At 48.2% G+C, this 19,591-nt stretch overlaps 1 protein-coding gene across 1 annotated transcript in view; it reads left to right on the forward strand.

Moving 5' to 3' along the window:
- The window catches only part of THSD4 (thrombospondin type 1 domain containing 4), a 580,073-nt gene that overhangs the window by 83,406 nt on the left and 477,076 nt on the right, over positions 1 to 19,591 (forward strand). The window contains exon 4 of the mRNA XM_088025131.1: positions 10,422 to 10,789. Within this exon, the coding sequence (XP_087881257.1) occupies positions 10,422 to 10,789 (368 nt within the window). The remainder of the gene's footprint in view (positions 1 to 10,421; positions 10,790 to 19,591) is intronic.

The following is a 19,591-nucleotide window of genomic DNA, read 5'->3' on the forward strand; positions in this document are numbered from 1 at the left end:
CTGAGTAGGAGTTCACAGGCAGGGGAGAAGGGAGAGAACACTTGAACTGAGAGCACACACAGCAAGGGGAAGGCGGGAGGGGAGAAAGGGCACAGCCTGCTTCGTGCATGTTGTGAACATTAGGGATCAGGGGAGAGCAGTGGTAGAGTTCAAGCCAGAAAGGAAGGGTGAGCACAGATGATGAAAGCCTTGGAAGGCCATGGCAAAGAGCAAGCTTGGAAATCATCTTTTGGAGAGTGAGAATTCCAGAGACGTTGGTAAGCAAAAGAGTAACACAGTAGGGCTAGATTTCGAGAAAATAGCTTTGGTGGCACGGGGAGGCCTGAGCGGGCAAGGGAAAGCTGGTGGCAGCGAATCCAGGTAGCTTCCAAGCTCAGGCCATTTGTACTGTCACTCATTCAGTGAAGTATTTATAGAATGCCTACTGTGTGCTCTGCTCTGTGCTGGATGGGGACATCATCTTTCAGGAAAATGCTTTGGAATCGCCTGTCTTCCAGGAGCCTGCTGGTTATTAACCCAGATGCAGATGGCCAACTCACCAGGCAGAATTCTCTGCTGGAAAGTTGCTGATCCCCCAAGTCAACCTCCAGGTCCAGAAGCTGACACTCTTTATTGTGTACATTACTCATTATTTTGACTGTCCCGGTTGGCTTGGGTTGCAGATAGGCAATTGTTGTTGAGAGCACAAGGCCAAATGGACCAGCCACCAAACAAAAGAACACACACAGGCACTGCGCAGAGACATCTGCTTCTGTTTCCTGAGTAACTGTGCAGCAACACGGGGCCGACTCGGTACCCGGGCACATGCTCTGTGTTCTGTTCGAGTTATAACTTGAGCACGGTTTCCATGTGGCTGGTGATGAAAGAGTCAGGTCAATTTCGTAAGGGGGATTGTTTCTGATTATGCAGATCACATCCAAATATTTACCTCATTCCATCATTTTGGCCAGGCCCTGCCTTTGAATAGCGTGGAAACACATCCGGGCCTCTTTTGCCCTGCATTTAGGGGAGATCTTCTGTGCTGAGAGCCTCCTCTTTGCTGGTGGTGGGGAACCCGGGGCACAACCTGTGGGGTTGCCTCCCTGTGTTGTGGTCCTCGAAGGGAATCAATACGTAGCAAGGAATGTTGGATCTCTTCCAGGAAAAATCAGAGCCTGTTAGCCCTGGAAGGGACCCCGGCCCTCATCAAGCCCAACCAGCTCATTTTACTGATATGGAAACTGAGGTCGTGAGCTGCAGACTGACTTGCTCCAAATCGTGGAGTGAGCTAACGGCAGACTTGGGACCAGATCACAGGGGCCTGTCCAGGGTTTCCCATGAGTCTTCTCTTCCTCTTCTTTCATCTTTCTGACTTCCCGCTGTGGCTCTCCTTCTGTTATTAAAAATACATTTCAGATGGAGTCTGCTTCATACACGTGCGAGTCCTACGTTTAGGCAGGTGTCATTCTGTGAATGTTTTCACATCTCATATGATAAACTCCAAGCTGGCCAAAGCTCGAATGGCTGAAATGGAAGGGGTGGGCCAAAAAGCAGTGAATTTGAGGGTAATAAAATAATGTAGCTAGAGCATCTGGAGGTTAAGGATGTAGCGGTGTATGGTGGAGGTCCCAGGCCTAGGGGATAAGTTGAATGCTTTCCTGTTTGAGTTTCACCTAGAGATGTCCAGTGGCCAGTGATTCTCCAACCAGAGGATGCATTCAGATTGCCAGGAAGCTTGTTTAAAATGCATATTCCTGCCCCCGCCCCCAGGTTCTTATTCACCAGATGTGGTATAGGAGCCAGGACTCTGTGTGTCTCAGTAGATGGGAGGTTGGTTGTGCGGTAGGTACTCTGTGAGTCACATGGGGCAAGAACACAGACCAGGAGAAGGAGGACAAGGGTATGTTTGTGTTCTCCAGTGTTTGGGCCAGAGTATATACTCAATATCACGTAAGTAGGTGACTGTGGAGGGGCTTGATGTGTCTAAGATCATTTACTGCAAGGAATTCACCAACTGTAAGGACACGGTATTGAGAGAGAGCCTTAGGGCTGGGCACACAGAGCTGGAATTTGCTGGGCGACCAAACTCCCTCGTGCTTAGCTTTTGGGTGACTGAATGACAATGGTTTTTCCTCCGTATGGCTCTTGCTTTAGCCAAGGCTTAGTATTTCTCTTTCCATCTATCTCTGCCTCTCCTTTGGCCTCCACTTACTCCTCCTTTGTGATGGCTTTGTGCACAGGCCTCCTTTTAACTGTTCCTGAAATGCATTTGTAGAACTCATTCCAATAAAAATTACTGTGTGGGGAATTTGGATACAATGCAAGGCTGAGCATGTTTTGCCCCAGTCTCCCATATATGGAGGTTCTTACACTGATTTTACAGCTGCTGGCCCTGATGTTATGCTCAGACATAAGATTAGGGGGCCTTTATACTGTCGAGATAGGCGATGAAGATGTAGGGTTGAATTTGTGTCTCCGAGAACACCATTGTGGTGGTCCTTCCTTTAGATCAGGTTCGAGTTTGGAGCTTTATCAAAGCATGCCACCCTCCCCCGTGCTCCTGCCCAGGGTTCCAGGTAAGAGATGTCCCATCGAGCTGCCGGCTATGTGTTCCTGCTCCTGTGTGCTCTCAGCTGTCCAAAACTGTGCTCTCTGGGCGCAAACTCCAAGGTATATTTTTGTAATGTTTGCTTTAAGGTGTTGACTTGGTTATGTGGCTAAAACCAAACCTACGTTTTCCAGTCTCTTCTAGAATGAGACTTTAGAATTTCAGACTTTGCTTGTGACTCGTTTTCTATGAAGAACAGATGGTAGGTTTAATTTTGTAGAAAGAAAATTAGAAACCAGTGAAATCTTACATGATTTCACATTAGTACTGAAACCAAATACATTGAAAACGTTTAGAGCTGCTCCTAGTTACAGATATACTGGTGGTGATGAGAGATTCCCAGGGCTTTCTCTGACAAGGACTGCCACCAACTCTTGGTTTACTTTTCGGTGCCTCCCACCGCCCACAATCTGTTCTGAATCTTTCTTCATTTAATCTATTTACTTTTATTTATTGAGCAAGCAGTATTGTAACCATCACTGGACTTTTTTTTTTTTTTTAATAACAAGAAAGCTTTCCCTGGGTCCAGCTTCAGTAACACATTGTATGTTTTCATTTTTCCACATTCCCCTTCCAGGCTTTGTTTAGTATATGCCTACATAATCTTTACATTATTATAATCATGGTCTAGTTACAAGTTTGTATCTGGTATTTTCCACTTACTGTTATATTACAAGACTATTTCCATATTGCTCTGGATTGCTCATTGGCTTTGATATTTCACGGGGTCTATCAAACCCTGGTTTGTTTGACCATCCTTCTATTATGGTCGTATGTATTCATCCCCTTAAAAACATCATGATGAAGGAAGACGGCCCCAACTGCTCGGATTATTGCTTCTCCTGCTCTTCTCAGAGTTCAAACCCTGTCCCTGTGAACCCCCTATTCTGTCAGCCCATCCTGTTTTAGGGAGACCTTGGTTCTCTGGTTATGCTGACTGTGGTCAACTGTGGTCTCCATGAATCCTGGAGCCCTGGACTCCCCTTAACCCGAGGCTTCCGCCAAATCTGGACCACTCTGGTCAAACCAAGCGCTGCTTTTTCTCCTCCAAATCCCGTGCCAAAGGTAGACCCAGCTTACTTCACATTACCTTGGTTACCACACTTGACATTATAATGTTTGTAATCGTTTACTGGAACCAGCCTGGGAAGCAGGTGGGCATTGAGACATGCCAGAGAGCAAAAGAAATGGTCTCAGAGCATAAGCAGTGGGGTCAGGATGAAGGACTCCAAACCATTTGTCGTCTCTTGGCCCCTTCACTGGATATTCAAATTTCAGGGAGGGAGCATTCGATTGGCCCACATTGCTTACCTTGGCTTCCGCTGGCAGGGCCCCTGAATGCATTCCCACCACACTTCATCCAGTGTGGAGGGGTGATTTCCTAAAGGACCCAGGGAAAGGGGAATGACTGCCAGGCTACCCTACACACACGTATACACAAAAATCCCTGCCTACCATTAACTTCTGTACAACTGATCCCAAATTGTTGTTAGTATAGCGTCAGGCTCCAAACCCAAAGTCTTGGGGGATTTCAATTCTCCCTCTGGTTCTGCTACCACCTCTTCTTATGCATGGCCCAAGCTGAGTTAAATAGGAATGTAACCGCCCCGATTCTCTCACTTCCCTGAATGCCTTCCCTTTTTTCTGCTCCCTGGCTCATGCCCCAGTATTGACTAGTTAGAGAAGCACCATAATATCAAATAGTTGCTTTTAAATGACGAAGGGGATATTAAAGGTCTGGAGGATTTTATCCAAAATGCACCTTTCTTCCTTGAGCCCTGCCTCACTCCAGGCAGGACATGTCATAATCTCTGGGGAAGGGGCATGGCATGCCATGCGTAGTCTGAGAAACTTCTAATTCTGTTGTCTCGCCCCTACACCCACCCTGCCCCATCCTTCAGAACCTCCAGTGGAATGGAGCAAGCCCCGGTTAGGTTTGAAGGTTGGATCTGCTTCTTACACATTATAAACCTTTCGACTGGTGATATAAATTCTTCCGGAGAAGGGATGAATGGAGGTCTCTCTTACCCCCGCAGGGTGACTGGGAGTGCGCTAGATGCTTTACTTACTGCATTTCATATACCAAACACCATTGTCAGATTTGCATTACTTTGTCTCTTGTATGTATTTTCAAAGCCCGTGTTTCGTCCACTAGGGCGCTCTGTACCTCAATTACCACACCTGCAAAATGGAAATAAAAATCCTTGAAATACGTCTTGTGAGTATCAGAGTGGAGCCTGTGTTAAAGCAGTTCAGGCAGATAAAGGATATCTTGCTCTCCCTGGTCACCTCTTCTTTCTATAAGCCTCCAGTATATCTGTCCCATTCCTTCACTGGCAGATCTTCTCTCTTTCATACAAGGCTGAGACCATCCCATATGGACCGCACCACCCACTCCTTTCCGTACAACAGAATGTGGCTTTCTTTCCAGAACATCAAATGTCAGCAGTTGTTTATATTTCAACCTAATGTTTAGAGAGAGAGATCTGTAAATAGGTTTATTCTTTACATACTTTTCTACTTCTTGGTATTTTCTTTTTCACTAATTAATATGTTCTGGAGAGCTGTCACTTTAACACATATAAATCTACCTCATTCTAACAGGTAAATTGTATTTCATTGTTTGGACGGATCAGATTTCATTTAACAGATTTCATTTAACAGATTTCATTTACACAGATCTTTATGTGGTTTCCGGATTTTTTGGTTTTGCTCTTTACAACAAATGATGCAACAGAAGTCATTCTATGTACAACTTTACGTACCAGTTTTGAGCATTTCTATAGGGTGAACTATTAGAAGCAGAGCCAATGGGCTAAAGCGTATGTGCATTTAAAATCGGGATAGGTATTGCAAAGTGCCCTCCAAAGCAGTTGCCCCGATGTAGACTCCCACCAGCAGTGAATGTTCTTCCCGCATCAGTATCATCAAACTTTATATTCTTTGCCAATCTAATGAGCGTGAAATGGAATTCTGTTGTGTTATTTTGCGTTTGTTTGATTATAGGTGATGTTCAACAGTTTTCATATGTTACATTTATTTCCCTGTTGTATTGGTCAGCCCGGGCTGCTATGACAAAATACCACTGACCAGGGGGCTTAAATACCAGGCATTTCTTTGTCACAGTTCTAGAGGCTGAGAAATCCAGGCTCAAGATTTGGTAGCCCACGAAGTCTCTCTTTCAGGCTTGCAGGCTTGCAGACACTATGTCCTCGTGTGGTGGAGAGAGAGAGAGAGATTCCTGATCTTTCTTCCTCTTCTCATAAGGACATGAATCCTATCATGGGGTCTCACCCACATGACATCATCTAAACCCAAGGAACTCCCGAGGCCCACCCCCCCTCCAAATACCATCACATTGGGGGGCAGGGCTTCACCATTTGAATTTTGAGAGGGACACAAACATTCAGTCTGTGACGACCATAAACTACCCGTTCATGCCCTTTGTCCCTATTTCCATCAGGTTTTTGGACTGATTGGTTAGAAATCTTTGTAAGTGAGGAAAAACAGCAGTTTAGGGTGCATTTTAGAAGTGCCTCAGGTTTTCTGCTTCAGTTTAAAAAAAAAGATTTTATTTATTTAACAGAGAGAGAGAGCATAAGCAGGGGGAGCGGCAGGTAGAGGGAGAGGAAGAAGCAGGCTCCCCCCTGAACAGAGAGCTCAACATGGGGCTCAATCCCAGAACCCTGGGATCATGACCCGAGCTGAAGGCAGACACTTAACCATCTGAGCCACCCAGACATCTCTCTCTGCTTCAGTCTTAACATGACATGTGTGTACTGGGGAAGGAGCAATGTGCTGGCAGGTTACAAGGCTTTAAGGTTCTATTCTTTCTCTGGTTTTGTCCAATCATGATTTAGTCCTTGGTTTTGATGCTTGTCACTAACAGGTCCTGTTAGTTAATCATGATTTGGGGAATATTGTATCTCAGGGCACTTGAAAGTTTTCCCATCCTGCCTCCCAGAAAACTCCTTGACTGTCAGAAAACAAGGAGGAAGGTGGTCACCAGGAGGGCTGGAGAGGAGCAGGCTGAGGCTGGGGGTCTGATGCAGCTGGGAGAGCCATATCCAAAGCCCCCCTCCCTTTATTTTTTCTTCCTTTTTTTCTCTTTCTTTGCACTTCCCCTCCCTCCCTTCCTTCCTTCCCCCCCCCCCCCCCCCGTGTCTTTTTTCTTTGTTTCTGGCTGTGTACTATAAAAATACAATTTTGGAGCATGTGGTTGGATTCCTACCATGGGGACTGAGATGGAATTTCAAGTCACTCACCATAATTCAACTATAAATTAGAGAATTCTTATGAATAGAATAGGATGGAATGTGGTTTCATGTTTTCTTCCCCCAGGGACCCTGCCCAATTTGGCAATGGGAAGCTAAATTAAGGGTGGGATTAGTTCTAGGAAGTGGAGTTTTAGTGTAGCTGCATGTCTCATGCAAATGTTAGCCACAGTGCCTTCCCTCTCTATATTCATGAGAAATCCAGAGGGCCAGGGTACCTGAAATCCCCAGATGTGCCAGACACGTACTTCTGCCTTTGTTTGTTTACCCCACTTATCCTTCTAGAACTATCAAAGGGGATTAATTTCGACTCATTTTACCCTTCGATTTTCCACCAAAAGCAGGCAGGGAGGCAACATGCCACAGGGGAAAAGAAAAAAGAACCCAGGAATAGGAATGAGCAGGCTTCAGGGTCAGCCCTGCCTGTGCCCCTTACCAGCCTGTGCCTGGGCAGTCATGCAGCCTCTGGAGGCCCCAGTTCTTCTCCGGAGAAGGGACAAAATGACACCAACCTCTCAGGGTGGCTGAGGCACCCTGTAAAGCGTACCATGGAGCTAATGGTGCCTATGCCAGAGAGCGGTCCCTATATGAGGCGTCTGCACAATTCCAGACTCAGAGAAGGTGCTCAGCAGATGCCTGTCCACTTTTCTTCCTTGTCCTGAAAGTCCTAAGCACTGCATTAGCGTCCTTGGGCTGTTGTCACAAATTACCACAAACTCGATGGCTTAAAACAACGGAAATTTCTTCCTCACAGTTCTGGAGGCTGGAAGTTCAATATCAAGGTGTTGCTAGGGCCATACTCCTTCCAGTTACTAGGGGGACATCCTCCTGGCTTCTTCCAGCTCGTGGTGGCTCCCTGTGTTGCGGCTCATGGCTGTTATCTCTCCGGTCGGCCTCGGTGGTCACACGGCCCTTTGCTCTCTGTATTTTCTCTTCTGTGTCTTATAAGGACACCTGTCATTGGGTTTAGGGCCCGCTTGGAAAATCTGGGATGTTCTCATCTCAAGATCCTTAATGACACAGAGAATGACCCTTTTTCCAAACGAGGTCATATTCACAAGTTCTGCAGATTAGGGCACGGGACATATCTTTTCGGGAGGGCCACCATTCAACTCACTATACACACTTTAGGGATTGCTTTCTAGATCAAGACCGTGGCCTGAGGAAGCACATTTTTTTGCAATCACCTCAGCGAATCCATGAGCAGTCTGATATTTAAAAATCAGGACTTGTAAGAGAGGGGAAGAAAGAAGAAAAGCTTGTTTTTGTTTTGTTTTGTTTGTATTTATAAACAGGCAAAAAGTCTTCTTTCCCGGATCCCCCATTTAGTAGTGATGCGTTGAATGTGCTCACTGTTCACACACCCATCCACCCTGCGGCTGCTCACATACTGGTGTTAAGGAATCGCAGTCCTCCTGTCACCGAGCCTTCTGTCTTGCCCTTGCTCTGACCCCATCTCCCGCTGGCTCCAGCCCACGGTACCTCCAGCCTTTTGCCTTGGCTCTCTGAACATGGCTCCCAAAGGCTGGCTGTCTGACATCCAGCTCTGGGCTTAACCCTCTGGTTAGATGCTCATTTGCTCCCTGGGTTCCCTCAGCTCTGTCTCATCCTGCCTTAGTTGCTCCCTGAACCTTCAGGAACTCCAGCTACAGAGGTCATCCACCGACTACTCTGCACTGGAATGTAGTCAAAGGCAAATGGCCTCAATTAAACAAGCCCCATGGCTTCAGGGTGACTGACTGCCTGGGGGCAAGGACTCTAACCAAGGCCTGAGCCCTCCCTTGTAGTGACTACAGTCCCTGCTACAGCGGGGACCACCGCTTCCTGAACACTTACCTCAGGCGCATCAGGTGGGTTTCCTCATCCAGTCCTTACATCCCCCCTCCGAGGTAATCTTAGCTCCACCTCTCATCTCCATGTGGTGTGAAGGCGCTCTGCCTTCTTGGATTTGTTCCACACAAAGGGGAGGACGACCCCTGGACCGTCTCATAGCTCAGTGGTACTGTGGAGACAGAGGACTCCACCTTGAAAAGTCTTTGAGCTTTGAGCTTTGGGCCAAAAAATGCTGTCAGAAACCAAGATCTAAAGAGAAAAAAAAAAAAAAAGGCCAAGTTAATCATGGCTTTTTGTACTTCAGATGGAAGGGTGAGGCTCTCTGAAAAACTCACGTTCCAAGGAAAGTCATAGTGTTGGTCAGTGTCCCACAGGTAAGAAGGACGTTCCAGGCGAAGGATCCAGAAACACAAGGGCGGCTGTCTGCTGCGGGAGAGCAGGGAGTGCTGGAGCTGTGGGACTGGGAGTTGGGGAGACTTGACTCTAAGCCCAGCTGCAGCAGCATGACTGGGGCAGGTCACACGGCTCCGAGCCTCAGTTGGCAAACCTCACCTCTGAGAGGTGAGACTAGTAGACACCAGGGCCACGGTGAAGCCCATGGTGAAGCCTGGAGATTACACCTGTTACCTGGTACTGAGTGCACACCGGACTATTATAGCTATTACTGGGACTCCTCCTCTGAGGCCTTCTTGATCTCTCTCCCCTCCCCACCCCACCCAACCCTGTGCAGCCAGTCCCCCCGGGAGGCTCCCCAATCTTGTGCTAGCTGCATAGAGCTCTTCTGCTGGGTCCAGGCCATTTGTGTGGATCTGGGATGCTTTTCTCCTGGTCCTCAGGGCCTAGCTCCATGCAGGGGGATAGCTGGTGCTCAGAGCGTGTCCGCATAATGAAGGGACACTGTGTCCCCACACTGAGCACCATGTCTGGCATAGCTATTCTCTGTAAAATGATTGGTGAAGTGAACAGGAGTTTAGAATCACCCTCCAGGTTAGAACTTTAAAACTTTCTGACATTTCTCACTTCTTCTGATATACCATGGGAGCAGGAAAATCATTATGGTTACTAACAAATATTTGGTGCCAGGCTCCCTGCTCTGCACATGGGTGACCGGAGTTAAATTCCTTATGTCCCCGTGAGGTAGGTACCATCCTTCTTTAGAACACAGCTCCGCTCAGAGAGATTCAGAAACTTCCTAGTCACACAGCTAGAAGTGGTGGCAGGGAGGCGACCTGAGGGCAGGGCCTCTAAACTGCAGAGTCCCGTCGTCTTTACTGCATGGAGACTGGGCCACGGGGCCTCCCCAGCAGCTTAAAAGGAAGTCCAGTCCCTCTGGCCTGTACCCCAGGACCAAAGTTGGAGGTTAAGGGGGACTCCCGAGGGGTAAGCCTCAGTAAGAGCTGAGGGCACCACACTGAGCTCTCCAAGGCCATGACAGCGGAAGCGAGGACCGAATTAGGACGTTTGTGAGCCTTAGGCTCTTAGGCTTTTTTTATCTTTGTGTGGCCCTTCCCCCGTTAAAAAAGTTAAAGTTCTATTTTATGAGTGCGTTGGTATAAAGACGAATATCACCCAGGCTGGATTATATTCATTTCGTTCTTCTGATTTTTAAAATAACCGGCCCAGTGCCTACTAGTGTCTAACGGATGGGGCTTTCGGGTTATCCAGAGCCTCTGCGGGTGAAGCAGGAGCGGGTGCTCGGGTCCCCTAACCGGCCTCTGTCTCTGCAGGTCCCGCAGCGGATGGCGGCGGCCCAGGGCGTCCCCGAGGACGGCGGCGGCGGCGCCCCGGGCGTGTGGGGCGCCTGGGGGCCCTGGTCCGCCTGCTCGCGTAGCTGCAGCGGCGGCGTGATGGAGCAGACGCGGCCCTGCCTGCCCGGCTCGTACCGCGCGCGCGGGGCCCTGCGGCCCGGAGCGCCCCCGCGCGCCTTCGCGGGCCACGTGGTGTCGGCAGTGCGCACGTCGGTGCCGCTGCACCGGAGCCGCGACCGCGAGGAGCCGCGCGCCCCCGCCGGCCCCGACGCCAGCCGCCAGGGCCCGGGGCAGCGGGGCAGCCGGCACCCGCAGGCGCGGGGCCGCGACCCCACGGCGGAGAGCAGGTACGCGCGCGCGCCCTCCCCCGCCCCCGCCCTCGCCCTCGCCCTCCCCGACGTGCCGTCGGCGGCTCTGCGCCCCTGCCGGCGCGGTGAATGCGTGGCTTCTGCCGGCTGGGGAGGAATTCTTGGCTCTGCGTATTTCCTTTCATCTTTTGATTTATTTTGCAGCCCTTTAAAGCGTTGAGGCCACTCCCACCCCACTCTGGTTCTGAATAGTCTTCAAAGTGAAGCTAATTCTGAGAAGGCCTTTCCGCATCAACCTTAGGGAGGCCCCATGGAGGGGTGAAAGAAGGCGGGCCCTGGGGAGCCCGCCGGAGCCAGTGCGCGCTGGGAGCAGGGGGCAAGGGAGGTCCGTGGCCGCCGGCCGGGTGGATGTGACGAGTTTCGAATCCTTGGACAAATTGAACGTCTGGAGTCACACGTGCTCCCAGTTGGTTTCAGGAATCTATGCACTTTTCTAGAAATTTTCTCCAGAGAATTTTGAGTGAATACGCTGCTGTGAGGCTATGTCTAATTAAGGACCTAGACTTTTTTTAGAATCTGCGTCGAGTCTGTTGGCATGGTAGCATTAAAACGGTTGTGTAGCTCTAGAACGCCTCCCATGGCTAGGCCCGCACCAATATGCCCAACTGGGCGGTGCCCATGGGAAAGGTAGCAAGGTCAGTGAATTAAATCAGCCAATATTTACAGGTGACTCAGCATTCATTCACAAGTATTTGTTGAGTGCTCCTAGGTCCACGATGGATTCCGAGAGCTTATTAATACAAAAGCAGCAACAACAATAAACGAACATTTACCGGGAGAACGGGAAGTGTGAGATACGCTCCCTGTGCTTCAGAAATGCATACTTTAGTCATCAAGCCAAGTTAGTGTCCACCCCGGGCAGGGCGGGTGGGATGAGCTGTCAGGTGGGCTGCCCAGCCCCTCCTGTCACTTGCAGTTCAGACATCAGCCTCGATGACCACCCTTTCCCCCTGTGGCTAGATGCTTCAGGAGGGTCCCTGTCAGCCTAGTGCAGTAGGCTATCAGTGCCAGCCACCCGGAGGTGTAGAGGAAATGCAACCCAGCCACCCTCCCCAGCCACATGCTCTTGACATGGTCAGTAGGGTTTAGAGAGGACCATTTCACAGGGAAGGTGCATTAGCCGAATTCTGAAGGATAAATCGAATTTGGGTGGATAGAAGAAGGGAAGAGCTGTGAGTTCTGAGGCCTGGCAGGGCCTGGCAGGGGGAGGGAAAAGAGACATCCGCTAGGAGGGTGCTTCCTTCCTTTTATCCGACCACAACCCCGTAAGAGGATTGCTCTCCATTCCCTTACCTGAAATCCTTATGGCCAGTGCATTTCAGAATCCAGAACTTCTCAGATTTTTTGTAAAGGTAATTCAGGGCATATTTCACATATTAATGGCATTTCTTCTGTGGTATGGGGCAGCGTCCCATAATTGACTGCCTTATTACTTCTGCAGTGAAACTTTTGAAAGTTCGTATTAAGTAGGATAACAAAAGATCCCAATAGTCTTGTGTCCCTTAAGCTCAGGTGTGCCGCCCGGGGAATTTTGATACCAAACCAACAAAAACAAGGAGAAAAGGAAAGACAAAAGCTTCATTTTCAAAACTCTTGGTTTGAGATTTGCAGGTTTATAATAGTTAAGATCTGTTGAATGCCTGTTCTATACCAGACACTGTTCTTGTCCCTTGACACTGACAGCTCTATGAAATAGTGCTAATATCATCCTCATTTTAGAGGTGAGGAAAAGGAGGCCCAAGAAGTGGAGAAACTTGCCCAGAGCAACACAGCCAGTGTGTAAAAAGCTGGGATTCAAACCTAGGCAGTCATGGCGCTAAGGACCCAATCAAGTAGCAGTTACACACGAGGAATCTGAGGACCTACGAGGTGAAAGGGCTTCCAGAGCCCCAGAGCCGTGGAAAAGCTAAGAGTTGAAGGTGCTCTGGCTCCCAGATCCCTGGAGTGCTCAGAGCCTTCTCTTACAGCTGCTGTGGTTGAGAATCTAGAAGAGCTGCCCAGGGAACAGGCTCTAGTTGGCTGCAGGCCTGTAACTGCAGGCATTCTGGCCCATGTGTTTTGGCAGCAGGAAATTTTTTTCTCCTAACGTATTGACAGGGGGCCAGTTACTGTTTACTATGAAGTTCCTACAAGTTTTTATCATGCTCTTGTAATTTGACAGTTTCAGATGGAACAATCCAAATATTAGGCTGGGAGGCCTGCGCTGCCGACAACTGTCACGCTCTTCCCGGCTGACGAAAATCACATTTGCTTATATTTATCAGTCATTAGGAACTTGCATAGTATATGTGACCCCAGAAGAAATGTCAGTGTGTTTGCTGGATGGCTGTCTGCCTCACTTTCTGCTTCAGGTTTGAGGTTTGAGGCAAAGGCTGTTAAGGCTTAGATGTTTAAGAAACTGTTAGGCTGTTACGCTAGGCAACCGAAAACTTAATTGGAGCCAGATAACAAATAAAACAGAACTATTCAACCTTCCAGCAAATATTTATTAAGTATTTACTATGTTGTAAGGTCCTGGGACAGACACAAAGGTGAATAAAAGCCAGGTTGGGGGCTGAAAGCTCTTACTGACAGGCTAGACCAGCTGTGTGCAAACTCACTTTTTTTCTTTTAGCATAAGAGGCCTTTCTGTAAAATCAGTGTCAGATTGGGGCTCAGTTTGTCACAGAGGGCATGCAAATGTTTGACCAGTGATTTTCAACCTTGGCCGACCGACCGTTGGAATCTTCTGTCCACCTTTGAGAAATCTCAACACCCCGGTCGTATCCCAGACCAACATCTGAATCTCTAGGGGTTGCAGTCCAGCCGAGGTTGGGAACCACAGGTTTGGAAGTATCTCTTTGGAACCTTAGAGTTCTATGGGAAAAAAACTTGGAAATTGAATATTGTCTAGCCGAATTTTCCAGGCTCGGAGAGCACATGCCAGAATCACTTGCAGTGGGCTGGGGAGATTTGTTCAAAGTGGCGCTGCCCTGGCCCCACCATCTCCCCTGCCTAATGGGGATTCTGTTTTGTAGGTTTGGGGTGTGCCCTAGGTAGCTTCATATTAGGTGATTCTGACATACTCCAGAATTGGAGAAACCACTGATCTAGAAGGTTAGAAAAGGCACGTGTGTAAATGCCTTCCCTAAAAGACAGTGTGATGAAATAGTAACAGTAATGATGCTGGCTATCATTTTGGATCATGGCTTATGTGCAGGCACTACATCAAATGCATTGTAACACTTACAGTTCATACAACCCGGTAAGGCAGGTGCATATATTCACATTTTATAGATGAGGAAACTGAGGCTGGGAGGAATGGAGTGACTTGCTCAAAATTGCAAAAAGTGTTGCCGCTCACTTTCAGCGGGTGTGGTCAGAGAAGCTGCTGCCCACGTCTTGAAAGGTGGACGGGATTTGGGAGTCAAGGCTTAAAATGAACTGCATCTCTTCCTTGCAGGGTTCAGCTCTCATAGCAAGGGAAATCTTTGCAGCAGGGAGGTTCAAAAAGTTTGGCAAGTGCAGTCCCTGGCCTTGGGGGCCTGACACTGTGATGGTTGGGATGAGTGGCGTTACCCACAAAATGCTGCACATGCTGGAAAGCTGTAGAGATAGGGCTGGGGTTTGGAACATGGGGAATCCTTGAGGGTTGGAGCAGTCAGGGCGGACCGCACAGAGCAGGTAGGATTTGAACCCAACCTTGAAAAATAAGTAAAATGCACTTAGCTGGAATATATTTAGGAATTTCTTGAGTCTACTTTCTTCCATATCAGAGCTTTGTGTCATTAAAACATACACATACATACTGCAAATCACACTCTAAAAAGCCTTAGAAATCATGTCAGTATTGGGGCGCCTGGGTGGCTCAGTCGGTTAAGTGCCCGACTCTTGGTTTTGGCTCAGGTCATGATCTCAGGGTCATGAGATCGTCTGCTTGAGATTCTTTCACCTTCCATCTCCCTCCCTCTCTGCTCCTCCCCCCACTCATGTTCTCTCTCTCTTTCAAACACAATTTTTAAAAAAGATTTTATTTATTTGAGAGAGAGTGGACGAGTGAGAGAGAGAAAGCAGGAGTGGGGGGTAGGGGCTGAGGGAGAGGGTGAAGCAGGCTCCCCACTGAGCAGGGATCCCGACTCGGGGCTCAATCCCAGGACCCCAGGATCATGACCTGAGCCCAAGCCAGATGCTTAACTGACTGAGCCACCCAGGTGCCCCAATAAATAAAATCTTGAAAAAAAGAAATCATGTCCATATTTATTAGTGGTTCCCCAAGGATCTGAGCTTACTAGTTAATTTTTCTGAGCCTCAGGGGCTTCATCTTTCAAATGCAAGTAATAACAATACCCAGCACATGGGATTGTTGAGTGATTAAAAGAAATGATGTGATCATATTTCCTGGCCTGTAGTAGGTGCTCAGGAAATTGTAGCTATACCTCCCTGTAGGGCTTTAAAGGCTGGGTGTTCATGTGTTAGAGTTCCAGTTAGAAGTCTGGTTCCTCAGCAAGGATCAGGTGGAGAGCTGGGGCCACAGAGGAAGACAGGGAGCCAGGAACTGAGGTCTAGTTCAGGAGGGTAGGACTCTGGGCAGCCCAGCCCGGGTGCAGCCAGGATCCCAGGGCCAGGGCACCCTGCCCTGTGCCCTGTTTTGGCATGACCTGCTTGGAAAAACCTGCCACAAAGGGTGGCCTCCCCCTGGGATTTAGTCAGAGCACTGGCACCTGCGGAGGCCCTGGACTGGGTGAGTTTAGCCTGCGGGTCTTGGCCAACAGGTTCCCCAAGGCCTCCCTCTCTCCATGCCCAAGGCCACGTCCTGGAGATGGCTGAAGGGGGGGTGCGGGGGAGAGGGTACTCGGTGAGCCCGGCCGTCTGTGCCACAGTGCAGCCACTCACCCTCCTCAGGAGGAGCCTTTCCCCCCGCCCCAGTTTCTGGAAATGGGTGCCTGCAGGCTGCAGGGAGCTGGAAGGATCCCCTGTGACTTCCATAGCACATAAACCAAATGGATTTTTTCTCATTCCCAACCTGTCTGGTGATGCCGAAATCCAGAGAGCGTCCTCCTGCCTAGAGTCCAAGTACACAACCGAACAGAAACCTGTTGTAAATGTCTATTGGCCAGTTTAAGTCAGCTTTCACAAAGACAGGATACAAGAATAGACCCCACTCCTGTCTGCGGACGATGTCGGGTAACTCTCTCCCCGCTCTCGCTGCCAGAGAGCCTGCTAATGGGCGTTCCTTCCCCGCAGGCTTCCTTAGACTCGCCTACACTAGTCAGTGGTCCTCATCACTGCACATGGGAACTAGCTGGAATCGGGACTGGGGTGCTTGATGGCTTTAATGCCGAGATTTTTTTCAGGATAGGGAGCACTCCTTCCCTCCACCAGTGGGCATGGCCAAGTTGAGACCTTTAATCCACTGGAGACAGTTGTAGGAGCCAGGGACCATGGAAGTCACTGTTTCCATTGGGTGTGTGACAGTCGGCACATCGTTGCCCTCAGACGTCAGAATGGTTGTGGCGGGCGGGCTTCCCAGAACTTTCTGGAGAGGTGGGGCTGGTTTCCCATCGGGAGGTAGTCCGGCTGGAGGGGGGAGCCCGTCCGGCTGGAGAGGGGAGCCCTCGCCCAGATGGCGCAGACCCACATCTCAGGAGCAATTTGTGGCCAGGACTCAATGATTGCTTTTAGTTTTGTTTCTAGTATTTGGCTTCGGTCTCAGCAGGCATTTGTGTTCAGTCTCTTAACTGGACCTTCAGGTGACAGGTGAGAGCAGGAGCCAGCACATCCGGAGAGGCCTGCATGACAGTGAAGAGTTTAGCTCTGGAGCCGGAAGGGCTGGTTTCTCTGCCCAGCCCCGCCGCTTCCCAGCGGTGTGTCCTGCCACATGGCTGCGCTCCCCCCCAGGGGGAGGGTCACACGCCTGCCTCGTGGGGCCGCTGTGAAGTGGGTAATTCATACAAAGTGCTTAAGCACAGGGCTGGGCCACTCATAAACCCTCAGGAGAGGCGGCAGAACCCCTTCCCCCTGCCAAGCATATTAGCAGGCATTGCATATACAACATTTTAGCACATTCTCATCTCAGCCCTGTGTGGTAGACTGGTATTGTTCCCACTGAGGGATGACAGACTCAAGGGTCAGAGAGAAAATGTCTAGATCAAGGTCAAATAGAAGGAAAGCAAGAGAGTCAGGGTTTAAACCCATCTGGGCTATGTTATGCTCCTCTCAGACTTGTACTTCTAGAAAGGCTTTTTCAAAATTAAAGGTAACACTCATTGGTTAAGCTAAATTTTATAAACTAATACCTCTCTGAGATGAGGGAAAATGGGATCTTTATCCAATATTTGCTCTAAAATTTTTAGTATACTTATAGCTTATATATAAAAACTTTAAGTATGCTAAAAATATATAGTATGCATATATATGTGCAATTACATATATATATATAGTAACGTTGAGACTGTCTCCACCATGAACTTTGAAGTCTACACCGGAAGCCCAGGGGAAACACCAACTAGGGATAGTCAGCCGCTGGCCAGGCAAAACCTTAACATAAAGGTACTTGCTTTTAAAGGCTGCCTCTGGATCACAGCCCTTCATTAGGAGAGATGACCTAGCATTACCTTTTTTTTTTCTTTTTAAAGATTTTATTTATTTGAGAGGGAGAGAGAGAGAGCACGAGCGGGAGCAGAGGGAGAGGGAGAAGCAGACTCCCCGTTGAGCAGGGAGCCTGATGTGGGGCTTGATCCCAGGACCCTGAGATCGTGACCTGAGCTGAAGGCAGACGCTTAACTGACTGAACTACCCAGGCATCCCCTACCTTTTTGTGTTTTGTTTTCATTTTATTTTATTTTATTTTATTTTATTTTTTTGGGTTTTTAATTTTTTTATTGTTATGTTAATCACCATATATTACATCATTAGTTTTTGGTGCAGTGTTCCATGATTCATTGTTTGTTCATAACACCCAGTGCTCCATGCAGAACGTGCCCTCCTCAATACCCTTCACCAGGCTAACCCATCCCCCCACCCCCCTCCCCTCCAGAACCCTCAGTTTGTTTTTCAGAGTCCATCATCTCTCATGGTTCGTCTCCCCCTCTGACATACTCCCCTTTTCTTCCTCTCGTTATCTTCTTCTTTTTCTTTCTTCTTAAAATATGTTGCGTTGTTTGTTTCAGAAGTACAGATCTGTGATTCAACAGTCTTGCACAATTCACAGCGCTCACCGTAGCACATACCCTCCCCAATGTCTATCACCCAGCCGCCCCATCCCTCCCACCCCCAACCACTCCAGTAACACTCAGTTTCTTTCCTGAGATTAAGAATTCCTCATATCAGCGAGGTCATATGATACATGTCGTTCTCTGATTGACTTATTTCACTCAGCATAACACCCTCCAGTTCCATCCATGTCGTTGCAAATGGCAAGATCTCATTCCTTTTGATGGCTGCATAATATTCCATTGTGTATATATACCACCTCTTCTTTATCCATTCATCTGTCGATGGGCATCTTGGCTCTTTCCACAGTTTGGCTATGGTGGACATTGCTGCTATAAACATTGGGGTACACGTACCTCTTCGGGTCCCTACATTTGTATCTTTGTGGTAAATACCCAGTAGTGCAATTGCTGGATCGAACGGTAGCTCTAATTTCAACTGTTTGAGGAACCTCCATACTGTTTTCCAGAGTGGTTGCACCAGCTTGCATTCCCACCAACAGTGTAGGAGGGTTCCCCTTTCTCCACATCCCCGCCAACAGCTGTCGTTCCCTGACTTGTTAATTTTTGCCATTCTGACGGGTGTGAGGTGGTATCTCATTGAGGTTTTGATTTGGATTTCCCTGATGCCAAGCGATGTTGAGCACTTTTTCATGTGCCTGTTGGCCATTTGGATGTCTTCTTTGGAGAAATGTCTGTTCATGTCTTCTGCCCATTTCTTGATTGGATTATTTGTTCTTTGGGTGTTGAGTTTGATAAGTTCTTTATAGATTTTGGATACTAGCCCTTTATCTGATATGTCATTTGCAAATATTTTCTCCCATTCTGTCGGTTGTCTTTTGGTTTTGTGGACTGTTTCTTTTGCTGTGCAGAAGCTTTTTATCTTGATGAAATCCCAATAGTTCATTTTTGCCCTGGCTTCCCGTGCCTTTGGCGATGTTTCTAGGAAGAAGTTGCTGCGGCTAAGGTCGAAAAGGTTGCTACCTGTGTTCTCCTTTAGGATTTGGATGGACTCCTGTCTCACATTTAGATCTTTCAACCATTTGGAGTCTATTTTTGTGTGTGGTGTAAGGAAATGGTCTAGTTTCATTCTTCTGCACATGGCTGTCCAATTTTCCCAACACCATTTGTTGAAGAGACTGTCTTTTTGCCATTGGACATTCTTTCCTGCTTTGTCAAAAATAAGTTGACCATAGAGTTGAGGGTCCATTTCTGGGCTCTCGATTCTGTTCCATTGATCTATGTGTCTGTTTTTGTGCCAGTACCATACTGTCTTGATGATAACAGCTTTGTAATAGAGCTGGAAGTCCGGAATTGTGATGCCGCCAGCTTTGCTTTTCTTTTTCAGTATTCCTCTGGCTATTCTGGGTCTCTTCTGGTTCCATACAAATTTTAGGATTATTTGTTCCATTTCTTTGAAAAAAGTGGATGGTATTTTGATGGGGATTGCATTGAATGTGTAGATTGCTCTAGGTAGCATTGACATCTTCACAATGTTGGTTCTCCCAATCCATGAGCATGGAACGTTTTTCCATTTCTTTGTGTCTTCTTCAATTTCTTTCCTGAGTATTTTATAGTTTTCTGAGTACAG

This window comes from Eumetopias jubatus, unplaced genomic scaffold, assembly GCF_037043125.1.
Source record: "Eumetopias jubatus isolate StellerSeaLion01/CBP00866 unplaced genomic scaffold, mEumJub1_p1.0 scaffold_7, whole genome shotgun sequence".
NCBI classification, from domain to species: Eukaryota; Metazoa; Chordata; class Mammalia; order Carnivora; family Otariidae; genus Eumetopias; species Eumetopias jubatus.